Source organism: Manacus vitellinus, unplaced genomic scaffold (genome assembly GCF_001715985.3).
Source record: "Manacus vitellinus isolate BGI_N305 unplaced genomic scaffold, ASM171598v3 scaffold_2_pilon, whole genome shotgun sequence".
In the NCBI taxonomy this organism is placed as follows: Eukaryota; Metazoa; Chordata; class Aves; order Passeriformes; family Pipridae; genus Manacus; species Manacus vitellinus.
Genome location: NW_021940208.1, coordinates 33,355,037 through 33,368,325, shown reverse-complemented (window position 1 = coordinate 33,368,325; position 13,289 = coordinate 33,355,037). Strand labels below are relative to the sequence as shown.

The 13,289-nt window shown below is 41.6% G+C and overlaps 2 protein-coding genes across 5 annotated transcripts in view; one reads left to right on the top strand and one right to left on the bottom strand.

The window, feature by feature from the left end:
• Positions 1-3,017, top strand: part of LOC103762448 (complement C4-like) — a 47,645-nt gene extending 44,628 nt beyond the window's left edge. For all 4 annotated transcript variants that reach the window (XM_018071500.2, XM_018071502.2, XM_018071499.2 and 1 more), the window contains 2 exons: positions 1,373-1,505; positions 2,698-3,017. In XM_018071500.2, the coding sequence (XP_017926989.2) occupies positions 1,373-1,505; positions 2,698-2,836 (272 nt within the window). In that variant the 3' untranslated portion in view covers positions 2,837-3,017. The remainder of the gene's footprint in view (positions 1-1,372; positions 1,506-2,697) is intronic.
• A 1,527-nt stretch (positions 3,018-4,544) lies between these two features.
• STOML3 (stomatin like 3) overlaps positions 4,545-13,289 on the bottom strand; it is a 10,187-nt gene continuing 1,442 nt past the window's right edge. Inside the window, 8 exon segments of the mRNA XM_008929075.3 lie at positions 4,545-4,855; positions 5,254-5,388; positions 6,380-6,543; positions 6,546-6,584; positions 8,248-8,328; positions 9,572-9,590; positions 9,592-9,645; positions 10,464-10,567. Coding sequence (XP_008927323.2) covers positions 4,655-4,855; positions 5,254-5,388; positions 6,380-6,543; positions 6,546-6,584; positions 8,248-8,328; positions 9,572-9,590; positions 9,592-9,645; positions 10,464-10,567 — 797 coding nt within the window. The 3' untranslated portion in view covers positions 4,545-4,654.

Below are 13,289 nucleotides of genomic sequence, written 5' to 3'. Positions count from 1 at the left end.
TCAAATGCTTACAATTGCCACAGTCTCAATTTCATGAGGGCATTTGTGAAGCATATGAACTGAGAAACACCTTGGTATTTTAAGCCCAATGAACCTGAGGAATAAGATAATTTTCTCAAGTTCTGATCCATTTTTGCATTCCATGAACAAAATGAAAATTCAGTCCACCATGTACCATGGGAACAACAAAAAGGTCTTGGGTTATGTGAGAAAACCTGAAGTACTTATTATTCTTTGGAAAAATGTAGATGTATAAGTACTATTTGTAAAATCAATGTAAGTTTTACTAAGGAAGTAGATAAGGTTCTTAAAGCTAGGTGGCACAGTCCATGTCAAATTCTCTGAAATCTTATTAATGTCGAAATATTTTACTTCAGGTTTTTATTCTACTTTTAGGGGTTTATTTTGAATACTAGACTTCCCATACTTTTAATATAATACTTTAGAGAGCAGAAGCTGCACAAGTTTCTGTTAACTGATAGAAAGACTGTGGTGCCTTACCTGTAATTCAAGCTGGTTTAATATTGAATTTATCACCAGGACATTTCAAATTATAGTTAGAAAGAGAGTAAGCAAGTAGAATATTGGAGTTATTTGCATTTTTTTCCAAATGGACTTTGAAAACTGTTGTCCTAGTTAAACAACACAATATCTTCATGGCCTGAAATTGGTTGGATGAATAAGCATCTTTCCAGCTCTCATGTCATTGCAGTACCAGAGCAGCCATCTCGTCTGCCTTGGATGCTCACTTCTAGTGTGCAAAGCAGTTCTGAATGAATAATCTTCTGGGCCAGGATCCAGAGCAGAATCTTCTAAATTATTTTAACATGGAGATCACCAGGAGCATGTCCTATGTATCAGATTAGAGGGAAAGGCATAAAGGCTACATCAGTGAAGTTCAGGTCAAATTACTACAGAAAGTGAGATTTTAATACTATCTGCTGCATTGTTAAGCCACAAGATATTTGAATTTAGTATCCTAGCTTTTAAGGCCACTCTGAGCCTGAGAAATCTGAAATAGAAAGCAGCACATTTTCTATTTCCTTGGCTTTTCCTTCAATCTCTGAGATTTAAACAAACTCCATAATGTCTGAAAAGTCCTAAGGTCTATAGCAAAACACCTCCTTCAGTAACTACTGCAGAGACCAAGACAACAAGCTAAGGCAAAAGTGGCTTACTTTTTGTCAGGTAATGCTAAGGGAAACATATCCTATCAAAGCATGGACATTTATCCCCATGTCAAGCTTCAAATCCCAAGTGAAACATGGGAGTGGGGCAGTGGGGCAAATGATCCCAAAGGGTTGTGCCTTGTGGGCTACAGTTCTACTCTTTATTAGAAAAGTTCATGGGGTTTTCTTTTCTCGTCCCGCAGCTGATGATGAAAGCATTCAAGTGGGTGCCCACCGACAGTTCCTAACACGCTCCACGTGCAAGTTAAACATGGTCCCTGGCAAACAGTACCTCCTCATGGGGAAAGATGGGGAAACAGTCGATTGCAACAACAAGTAAGTGCAATGGTTTTTGAGCAGCAGCAGCTGCTACTACAGACCATAAATCCAGAGGATACTCAATCTATTAGAATACTTCCAGAAAGCAAAGGCAGGACCAAATTTCTCAGAGACTAATTCTGCTGAATTTACTAAAAAGCAAAGAGTTCCTCTCCATAGGCAAAAGGGTAGCTGTGGGGAACAGCTGAGCCACCAAAATCTGTCGGCTCATGTATCTGTGCAGAGGCTGGTTTCCAGACTTCTCAGAATTAAGTCTGGCCCTGACTCCATTGGGTTAAACTTCACAGCTGGAAAAGGAGAATGGGAAAAGCTACACAGTCCACCTACTGCAGATGCCTTAAACAACTCCTGTGTTTGCAAAAGAAATGAGCAGAACAATGACTAAGAACAGAACAATGACTAAGAGCAGACCACAAAGTTTCTGTTATATCATGCATGTAAACAGCATATTCTTCTCATTTCCCATTGTCACTCTTTAATAAAAAAAGACAATTTATTTGTGTAGGAATTTAGTCTGACACTATCAAGTATTCAGGGAGGAAGACATCTTAAGTGTTTCATTTCCTTTCACAGAAGTGGAGAAAGGTAGTGCCTCTGAAAGCTTCTAGGGGGGAGACCTCCATCAAATTGTGAGCGCCACTTCCTAAAACCTTAAAAAGTCCCACCCCCATCTCTATATGACACCAAAGTGAGTGTCTAAGGGGCCTTCTTCAGCAGAAGCCTGCTAAAGAGTGGGGTCTCCTGGAAGAGGTGTAACCTCCAAAGTCTTCTCCAGTCCAGTTGTAAAATACTCGAATTAACACAGCTTCTCAGCACAAAAAATTAGGAAACATTTTGGGACACTGTTGAAACTAAATTGCCCCTCACTGTGTCCCACTGATGTGCACTGGGGCCTTTTCTGCCATTCTGGAAAACTCTAATAGAAACTTAGCCCGAGCTTACCTGACACTCTCAAAACACCAGTACAGCCAGGTTTGTCCCAGCTTGGTGCCGACACTTCCCAAACTTTATTCAAACCTCAGTTAACCTGCTGATGAAACTAAGTTTCAGGCAAGTTTCTTGGCTAGTATATCTCCTGATCTCAGAGATGCCTCAGTGGAGGGATGCAGCATCTCAGGGATTATGCTTTCCCATTGCTCCATGTCAGGAATAATGACTCATCTTCTTTATCTGTCCCATTTTCATTCAGGATGCAGTACTTCCTTGATGCACAAGCCTGGGTAGAGAAAATTCCAGGCACCAGTGAGTGCCGCAGCACCCTGCGTCGGCAAAGCTGTGCTCACCTGCAGGACTTCCTGAACACATCTGATAGCCTGTGCCTGCTCTGATCCACACATCCTATTCCTTGTGACTGCAGCTTGCCTCCTTCCCGAATTTTTTTTGCAAAGAATGTGCACCCAAGTGGCACCTGAAACCTTGCAGGGCTGCTTCCATTGCTGTTTTGCTCTCTGAGGTATTCCTTGTAGATTTGTGTGTGGGAGTAATACAACAAAAATTGCAGTTACTCTACTAGTTATTGTGTTTATTGTACCTGACACTGGCAAAGAGAGAGTAGGAATTTCTGTCTTCCTGATCCATTATATAACAGTGCAATTATCCTGTGGAGGGTCAAATGAAAAAACATTGTGCTTGTAGAGCTGATTAATTCCTGCCTTCCAGAAAAAGACATCAAGAAATTTCCATGGGTCAGAAAGAAGACTGGACATTCCTGGGCTTAAAATAGGCTGTATATGTATACTTTATATCACTTTTGTGGCTTCCACAAATATCAAAAGCAGTTGACAATGAAAAATTATCCCCAAACTCAAAACTTTTCTTTTCTTAAGATAAGAAAAAAAATCTGTAGAAAGTGTTTTGATAACACTGATAAGCAGATGACTTGCAAATACAGGTGTTATACTTTAGTTTGCCAGAAAGATGTCATTTGGCAGTTATATCTGAAGCAGAGAAGAGCTGCAACAAAAAGCTGTGTTTGCTGAATAGGTCACCATCCTCAGCTGCTCATACCACCGTCTATCTACTACATTGCCAGCAGCTACTGAGCACAAATATTTGCCACCCGGACTCCTTGTGTACACTGCAGTAAAAATAAAAGGGCCTATATCAATGATATGACAATTAGTAGGTTCATGCTGATGTTGTTAATTTGGAGTCAAATTACTCCACTGACAGGAGGGGCAGCAGTGAGCCTTGTGTGGACAAGACCTTACATGGCAAAAGCACCTACCAGAACAGCTCCATCATGAGAGCTGTCAAACCCAGACAGCTCATTGCTGTGTGCTCGCACTGTGAGGTACCCAGCTATTTTTGAAGGCTGCAAACTCAAATTTAATGTCAGCTGAACACGAATATCAGCAACGTCCTCTTCTCAGCTGCCAGGATTTGCATGGATGGAGGGTAGGAAGGCTCATTTTATGAAAACTTGTATCACTGCTTCACGATGTGTGCAAAGGAGGATAAGAAACCTACTGGAGGTATAAGACAGACACTTAAATTAACAGAGGACCTTGAGGTTTGCTCCAACTTTCATATTTAGGAAATATGACTGTAATACCTGGTCATATATTCTCTTTCTTTTATTACAGAACTCAAATAAATATAGTCATATGGCAAAATACAGCTGAAGTTAGTAAAGCAAGTACTAATTTCTACTAATACAAAATAAAGAGTAGCCTGTTCCACCAACATACCAATTATATAGTAATTCTGCTAATATCTATGAAAAGATATCTCTAAGGTTAAGAGCTAAGTCCTTCTTTTCCACTTCACAGGACTTAAATGCCAGTATCTGACAGGTCAGAGGTTCCTGCTAAGCAGACAAACACCAAATAATTGCTCCACTCAAGACTCTGTAAAATGATGCTGTGAAAGCATCATTAAAATGTTATGATAGTTCTAGCATGCATTTTACATATTTTCTTCTATTTTACTTGAAGATAAGCTAAGCTGAAACTGCTTAGTGTCTATCTTTGCAAATGCAGACGCATAATGTGGGAGCTATACAGGATTATGAAACTAATTTTACTCTTGTTTTTGGGACAGAGGACCCAAGCATGCTTCTACTTTAATTCTGGCAATCTGGAACCCCTGGCTTCCTGAGGAAACCTTTAAATATCTCTGGCTAAGGAGCTACCATAGAACAGTCTCTATCCCCCTCTACTTTTCTGCCCCAAACTCCCAAGCATATTCATAGGGAGAGAGAAGACAATGGTGGAATTATTCTCTGCTGCCAAGGTTGTTAACATTTGCAGGTAATGGAGCCGAAGACCTGCTGGACACTCAGACAGCACCATGGAGGCCTGCTTGAGAGCTCTAGAAGCATTCGTTTCTTGTTCTGCTGCCACAACCTGCAAAGGAAGAGAAATGGAAATGCCATGGTGACACTGCTCTTAGTGGGGGAAACCCACCTTTATAATGAGAAAACAAGCAAGCACTTGGATTCCTGGAACATGAGGACAAGAGGAAATGGCCTCAAGTTGTTCCAGGTTTAGATTAGATACTGGAAAAAAGTTAGGTTGTCAAGCACTGGAACAGGATGCCAGGGAAGTGGTGGAGTCACCAACCCAAGAGATATTTAATAGACATGTAGATGTGGTGCTTAGGGACAGGGTTTAGTGGTAGACTTGGCAGTGTTGAGTTAATGGTTGGAGTCAATGATCTTAGAGGTCTTTTCCAACCCAAGCAATTCTATGGTTTTATGACAAGGAAACGGGTGCTTGGGGATAGACATTGTTGTGGGTCTCACCTTAGCTCTTGTCTCGTGAGCAGCCTCTGCTTCAGCTGCCATTGCCCTCTGCATGGCCACAGGAATCCTGACATCTTCGATCTCCACACGGGCCACTTTGACTCCCCACTGCTCCATGGCACTGTTGAGGATAGCCTTGGGGATAAACACACAACACACCACAAAGAGTGCAGTGAGAAAGCCACACGATGTACCCTGCTACTTGGACAGAAGGACAGGCAGCATGCAAACCTGGACAGCAGAAAGACAGACCCTCCAGAGACACGAACACTGAGCACAGTGTGCGTATGGTGAGTACCACAGCCTTATGAAACACCTGCTGAGCAACACCAGTGTCACCTGTGTGGCTTCTCTACTGCCTCCTAAATTACGATCCCTGTGCTTTAGTTGGGCACTTACCAAACTCCTCCCTTTTACAAAGAAATACTACAACAACTTCCTTGGCAGCACAACACTGTAAAAGCACGTAAAAGTACACTATGGGTGAAAGACACAGCACAGCCCTGCAGCACTGACACAATCTTCTTTGCTCTGGCTCCTGGGCACTCCTGCAGTTCACGCCACCACCATGACCCTGGCTCTGCCCAAGGCCACTCTTCTTGCTCTCTTTGATTTGACTATGCCTTGTCTCTGACTGAAAATAGTAAATCAGGTGTTGGATTTCTTCTCTGCTCCTTCCTTGACTGCCAAATAAAGAAAGGAACCAGATGGTATTTTAAAGCACAAAACAACTGGTTCTGTACTCTTAGTTGTGATGACAGGAGATACAAGCCTTGCCTCAGTCAAGAGGCTGCTCAAGACAGAGCTTCCCACAAGCAGCAAACATTTCTCCATGCTTGCAGCGGCCTCTGTGCAAGACTAAACTGATTTATTTAGGTCACTGAATAATTTCAAAATCTTAATTGCTTTTTGATGGGAGATAACTCTGTTACAAGAACCTGGGGAAATACCTTTAGAATAACTCTTTCTGACTCTAAGCAATGAGATGTGTAATTGAAAAAAACAATAAAGGGAGATTTTGTTATCATCATTCAAAAAAGAAAAAGATAGTATTTCTAATTTGTTACTCCCCAGAACACATCTCCCTTGTCAGTGCCTGTCAGTGAATTTTGAGAGCCAGATTTACCTGGATAATTTGTGCAATCTCCTCACGACCTGCCAGCAGCTGAGCCAAGCTCTGTGTACCCAGAATGTTTCTCAGGGTTGTCTGTGCCAAAAGCAAGGTCGCTGAGTGGACATCACTGATGTTAGCAACAGCGTTGACAGCACTGTAGATCGTGTAGTACACCACCCATCAACTTAGGCAGTAACAGCATCTTTCGTGAGAATCTGCATTCGAGAAATGTAAAGAACTAGAGAAGGATCTGATAACACATCCTTTGCCTAGGATGGGGAATTATTTTTTTTACGCCTTAGTGAGGCGAAGGCTCTGATAATTCAAAGAAACTAAGAATTTCTTTTGATTTTCTTGTTGTTACCCTGAGGAATTACTTCAAGACAGCTCTCCAGCACCACCAATTTTTAAACTGGGGCAAAATGTTGTACATAGCCTCTAAACCACAGTTTCAACAGTAAGCAAATCTCATAACTTGAATTAATTTCTTCTGCATTAATACATGATGGCCATCCTCTTCCTTTCTTGTAGAAAGGATCATTAATGATTTTACACACTACATGCAATTTGGAAGATCTGTACTACTTCCTCTAAACAATGTAAGAAACACCAGCAAATTGAAACAAAAATGAAGTGAAAAGAATTGTGAGAAGAAACAGAAAAAAATATTAAAGCATTCATAGAAGTGCTGTGTCATCTTTTGCCAGACAAGTTCCCTGTGCCTCAGCAGGCAGCTGGCCTCAGTGGAGCACTGATGATGCTCCACTATCTCTTCTCTCCTCAGCATCTTTTGCCTGCAAGCAAATGCTTCACAGAAGCCCTGCCAACCACTGCAGAAGCCTTGCCAGAACCTGCTAAGCCTTGTACAGCACAAGTACTGCAATGTATTCCTTCCAGCCTTATGTTTTTGGCAAGCAATTTTTCATTTCACCCCATGCAACCCTGCAACCTGCACTCTGAGAAAAGGCTCTTTGTGCTTATGGAAAGACAACAGTCCAAGAAACAGCTCCTGGGGAACACAGTGGGCAATCCTTGAGGCCAAAGAGGCCCTGGAGCTGTCTCTTTGCCTTCTGCTCTTTGTGTAACGAAAGGGACAGTGGTGCCAACTCCACAAGCAGAAGCATTGTTCTGCCATAGAGTTGGGGTCACACAGAGACAAAACCTAATCAAGACAGGATTTCTCAGCAACTAATTCTTCAATTAAGTTCTTCAGTCAATATTTGTCAATAAAATGCCTAAAGATACACCCCTCCATTCCTGTTTGGATCTGAGTTTTGTGGATGTTGTCTGCTAATTCCTGTTTATTTAAGTAGATTTGTTACCCATATGTAATTTGCCTTTTCGCAAACGTAGAAAGCTCTTTTGAAGGGTGAGCTCCATGTCAGATCCAATTTCATTAGGACATTCATTTACAACTGCGAATTTCGTACTTGCTCCTCTGTTGTTCTTTCTGTCTCTCATGCACACTTGCATCCCACCTCCCTTGTCTTTTATCTCACAGTTCTGAATATCAGCTTGACTGCAATGGTGCATCCTCAAATTTTTATAAGCTGAATCATAGAATGGTGTGGGTTGAAAGTGACCTTAAAGATCATCTAGCTCCAAACCTGCTGCCATGGGCAGGGACACCTTCCACAAGATCAGATTGCTCAGCACCCCATCCAACCTGGCCTTGAACAACTCCAAGGACGGTGCATCCACAACTTCTTTGAGCAAGAAGAAATTTTGTAAGCAGTTTGAAACTCAAGACACAGCAAAGAAGCTAAATTTTTCATGATACCTGAGAGCTGCAAGATTATAAAACACTTTTTTTTTTTTGATCATGCCGTGAATCAGCTGCATCTTTTGTTTCTGGCTTAGATGGCTGCTAGAGAATTCCTCTTGTGGAGGAATCTTACAGGCAACTGTTCTAAGATCAACCTTCATAAATGCATCTGTACGTGGAAGTATGAGGATCATACCTGAAAAATAAAAGTAATTAGATGAAAAACCTCTGAAAGTTAAGTCCAGAACCAGGTGTGCTGTACAAAGCAAACAAATGGAAATATCCACACTGTGGGGAATGAGCCCATCTTATTACTACAGATGCGCTTTATGCTACAGGAGGTGACAACAGTGAGATTTTGCATTTTCAGATAACATAGGGAAATGCAGATATCTGCAAATAATGTGAACTCATTAGAGCTTAATGACCTAGGGCTCTGGTCTGGTAATGGGCCGATTGCAACTCTGGTCTTAAATCTGCCATGAGATTTTCAGCAAAAATTCCTTCCATGCCTTTATTCTGTTTCCCCTTTTTAAATCATAAGCAAATTATGGTTCAGTACATCTGTATCCAGGAAAGATATCCCCCAGATCCATTCCTGCATGGCTCCCACATGAGGAACATTGTCCCAAGATGTGACACATCCTATGAAGGAGTCCCCACTCTCCTTCACTGGAAAGGGAGACTGGACACAACTATTCTAATCTTAGCATCTTGTTTTGGCACCCAGAGCCACATAGAAGAGCTCTGCACCAGCCCTAGCTGCTCTTTTGACCTCATGACTATTATCCAAGAGGAAGGACGATACCTGAAAAGGACTTTTTCCTGTTATTTCAACTTCCAGTTTCCCCAATTTCACTGCACAGAGATGGTAACTGCACCTATACAAACACCTCATGATGATGGGTTTGGTTTGAGTTTCTGAGTTGTAATCTGATCCTAAGTGACTGTAACAAGCTCTACATAGATGCTGAATATCTCGGCCCTGACACGTTTACCATTTTCAGAGTAGAGACAGCTAAGGAGTTGGCAGCAACAAGCAGTGTTGGAAGTGATGTACAGGGAGAAAGGCCACAAAAGTCACTCAAAAAAGACCATGGCAGACATGAACACTGCATTTGAACCTTTCCACAGTCCCCTGCCAGTGTCTGCAGCATGAACTCAACCTTTTGTTGTCCAATCTCCTCAACAGCAAAGCCATACCTGGTATCAAAGTACTCAAACTTTTGTGCTGTGACAGGAGGGTGGCTTTATCTTCTCTTCAGAAAAGCAAATAGTCTGCAGGTAAAGGAACTGCAGTAGAGAGGACCTTCTCAGTCTCCTCTATGCTGTGAAGAGGGACTTCACAAACCTCTGCAATTCTCTATGTGATTAGAGTGCATCATAATAAAACAAATAAACCTGGTGGATTTTAACAGAATAAAACTGCATGCATTCACCTGCTCCCTTTGCTTTCTTAAGACAGTATACATCCCAGATGAAACACAACAGCTCGTTCACATTCTCTGATAACCTAGGAAAATATTTTAAGTTTAGAACTTTACAACTAATTCTACTCTCTGGTCTGATTTCTTTGATCTTTGGCATCCATATTAAATGTGAAAAAAAAAAGAAATAATATAGGAGGCAACAAAGCTGCAAATCACTAGGTGTTTTACATCTCCTACTTACCTCATGTTTTGCTGAAAAAACTCAGACCCTGGCCCTGCAAATATGTTACAAAACAGATCAAATATGAAAGAATTGCCACTGATTTAATGAGGCTATCCCACAGCTCTCTCAACATCAGCACTACACTCAGAGGAGCTGTAGGCAAACCACGTCTCACTTCAGGTAACCTAGCTAACTACTTCAGTTAGTGCATCACAACTACTGAAGGCCTGGAGTTCAGGGTAATCACTGGTAACTCACACCTTAAAAATGCCTGAAATTATTATGCCCATGTCTTGAAGGGGCATTGTATGGGTTTAGGTTATGCAGTTTCTCAATGCAGGGCCACAAGTTCTCATCTTCTTGTGTTAATTCCTATTGCTGGCAGCATCAAATATGAGTTCCTTAGAAAAATTTGTAGATTTATTTTCCCAGTGTTGTAAATCAGAGAAGTTTAACTGATGACAGAAGTTGAGACTGGAAGAAATTAAACAAGAAAGTTGTGGTGATACAGAAAGTTAGTGAAAGAACATGGATCTCAGGCCCAGAACACATCTTTGCTACAAGCCTTTATGATTTCCAAAAAGTGAATGTAAAGTGCCTTGTCTTAACTAAATCGATGAAAAAATAACAGCAATGATAACAGAGTATTCTTATGTGCCTCAAATCCCTCTAGCTTACCTTCATACATGCCCAGATGGAAATAGGAAAAGTAATAAGCACCAGGAGGAATGAAAGGGAAACCAGGATCCAGCCACAGACATCAATTCCTTCCCGCCTGTCAGCTATAAAAAAATATAAGGCAGAAGAGCAACAAATGAAAAATTTGAAGAGTTACCCCAGGGATGTAGATCTAGCCCAGGGCAATCATAAAGGACTGCAAAGTCCACAGAGACTCATTCCCTTTTCTTCCCTCCTATCGCTCAAAGAAAGACATCAAAGACCTAACCAAACATCCAATCTTATGGCCCTTCTACCCAAAAGGTCAAAAAAGGTTCAGAAAATACATTTTGCAACAGAAAGAAAAAGAAAAAATGTAAGATATTGCCAAAGCTGGGGGCTGTGAAGGAAAATTAAAAACCTTGGGTGGAGTATCCATGAGTATGAATCTGTCAGTGCACCATGGCTGGGGCAAAATATTTAGTTTGTATGAAACAGGTAATAAGGAAAACAAGAGGAACTATTGCTTCCTTTACATGAAGGTTTTGAGGAATATTGATGGACTTGTTCATTCAGTGAACCATAAACTTCAAAATTACTGCTTGTCAAAATGCAGACTCATGCATTTTAAGCAGTTGTCTTGTTGAGTTGAGCTTGTCTCACCCCAAAATTTCATTACAATGAAATAAAAAGCTATATAAAAATAAATTTCATTATGTTGATGCCTGAAAGGAAGGCAGTAGTGAGCAGCTGTTCAAATGCTAAAAGTTCAGGAGGCTCTCTGCAAGGAAAGTGTGACCAAGGAGCAGCTGGTCTTTGAAGAGAAGAGCGGCTGGAGTTGCTGACATCCTCAAAAAATAGGCAAGGAGGGAAACCGGACAGTCTTGCCATCAGGACAGAGTGCTGTAGGATCAACTGAATTTTGCTAAATGTAAAAATGCATCAGGAGAGTCACAAGGAAAGCAGCAGGGATGCAGGATGAGATAATCCTAGGGGCTTCCTAGCTGCCTGGTTTGGGCCAGAAGAGGATTTTTGCAGCCACGAGCATCAGCAGATGGGAAGCTGAACACCACAGCGTACATTTCCCAGTGCAAGAGGAAGAAGCAGGAAAAAGGGACAAAGTCTCAGAGGTCTCCTCAGAGAAGCTCTGCCATGCTGATGGAAAGGTGCAAGGTGTTTTAGATAAGTTATTTGAAAGGAATAGGGTAGCACTGGCAATTTCTGACATCAAAGAAAATTCACATGCAGATAGAAACTGATAAATAGGAAACAATTCACTTTATACTGTCTGAAAAAAAACAACTTGTCACCACCATGGAAACAGCATGAGGCTCCCTCACCTGTAAGGCATAAGCTAACAGACCAGTAGAGCAGGACTGACACGTTTGTCAGAAAACTCCCAGAAACCCCAGAGGAGAAAATACAGCACAGCCCTCCTGAGGCTCCTGCCCCTCCTATCTGTGCATGGTTGGGCTGAGCCTGCTAGTAATGGTAGCTGCACACCTGGGTGCTACATCAAGCCCTTTGCTGCTTGCAGGTTTGCCCGTCCTACTTTGAGGTCCCTGTTGCAGATTTAATCACTCACACTTAAACACATGTGTCCAAGAGGGCCCAGTTTCAGGCCTCCATAAGAGCTGGGCACAGAATTGTTGTAGTGGGAGCTCAGCTTTCCTCCTCATCCTTTCAAAAAAACAGCATTTTTAAATCCCTAGTTGTTTCATGAGGTATCATCAAGAAATCTGCAATCAGTGGTACAAATGATTTGAGGAGCAGCCCTGAACAAATTAGCATGCAAACTTTAAGGCCATGTGTATGAAGACAGAATTTTCAGAATTTAATGCGAAAATCTTTAACACTGTCACTGCTGTGTGTTTGCCACAGTGTACTTCACGTTACACTAGTGATGTGTCAGGCTACAACAGGTACACAAAGTACCAGCAGTCCAGTGTCTTTTAGTCAGTAGAAAGAGATCAATGAAACTCATGGAATGGGCATAATTCATAATTCTGAATCTGAAACCCAGGGAAATTAATCATGAAAGGATGTTTTGTTCACTTCAACAGAACTCAACATTTTTAGTCTCTCTCTTCATTTCACCAAAATGACTAGCTTACAGAAAATGTCTGAAGATCTTTTTCTTCTGTGCCAAACTTGGTTATGAAGAATCTCCTCAAAAGCAATTTTGAATCTGCCGTCATCCACCTGATCCTGTTGTGAAGATACCTGGTGGGAATGACACAATCCACAGACAGGGGGAATAGCTGGGAACAAATGCCTGCACTCAGCAGATTGATGCTCAAGCAGCTGAGAAGCGGTAGGGGTCAAGATATCACCCCTCACCACGATGGGCAAAAAGCATGCACCCAAAACTTGAATAAAGTACAATCGAATCCATGAGAATTGTCCTATGCCAGCTAAAAATGTAGGTTCCAATTTGAAAAGCAGGATATGAATGTATGCCTTCTTCAGAGTGAATGAAGCTCCTAGCTCCCCAAAGAACATCAGATCTTCTCTGATTACCCCAAAGTTTCAAACCATTTAACTACAAGACAAATGAAAGATTCTAAGAAAACACAATAATGAAGAATCAGTCACAATCCAACATATCAGTGACCTGGTTTTGCCATGCCTGTATATGGATTACAATAGCCATAATCACCCAAAACCTTCACTTGGGTCTATAGTCCAGAGAAAACCAAGAGTTGTAATGCTCTTGGTACAAAATGTGCAAAATCATAGAATCAACTGGGTTGGAAAACACCTCCAAGATCATCAAGTCCAACTCTTGATCCAACAACAGTGCTGACTCATGTTCAGCTTTCTGTCAATCCAAACTCCCAGGTCCCT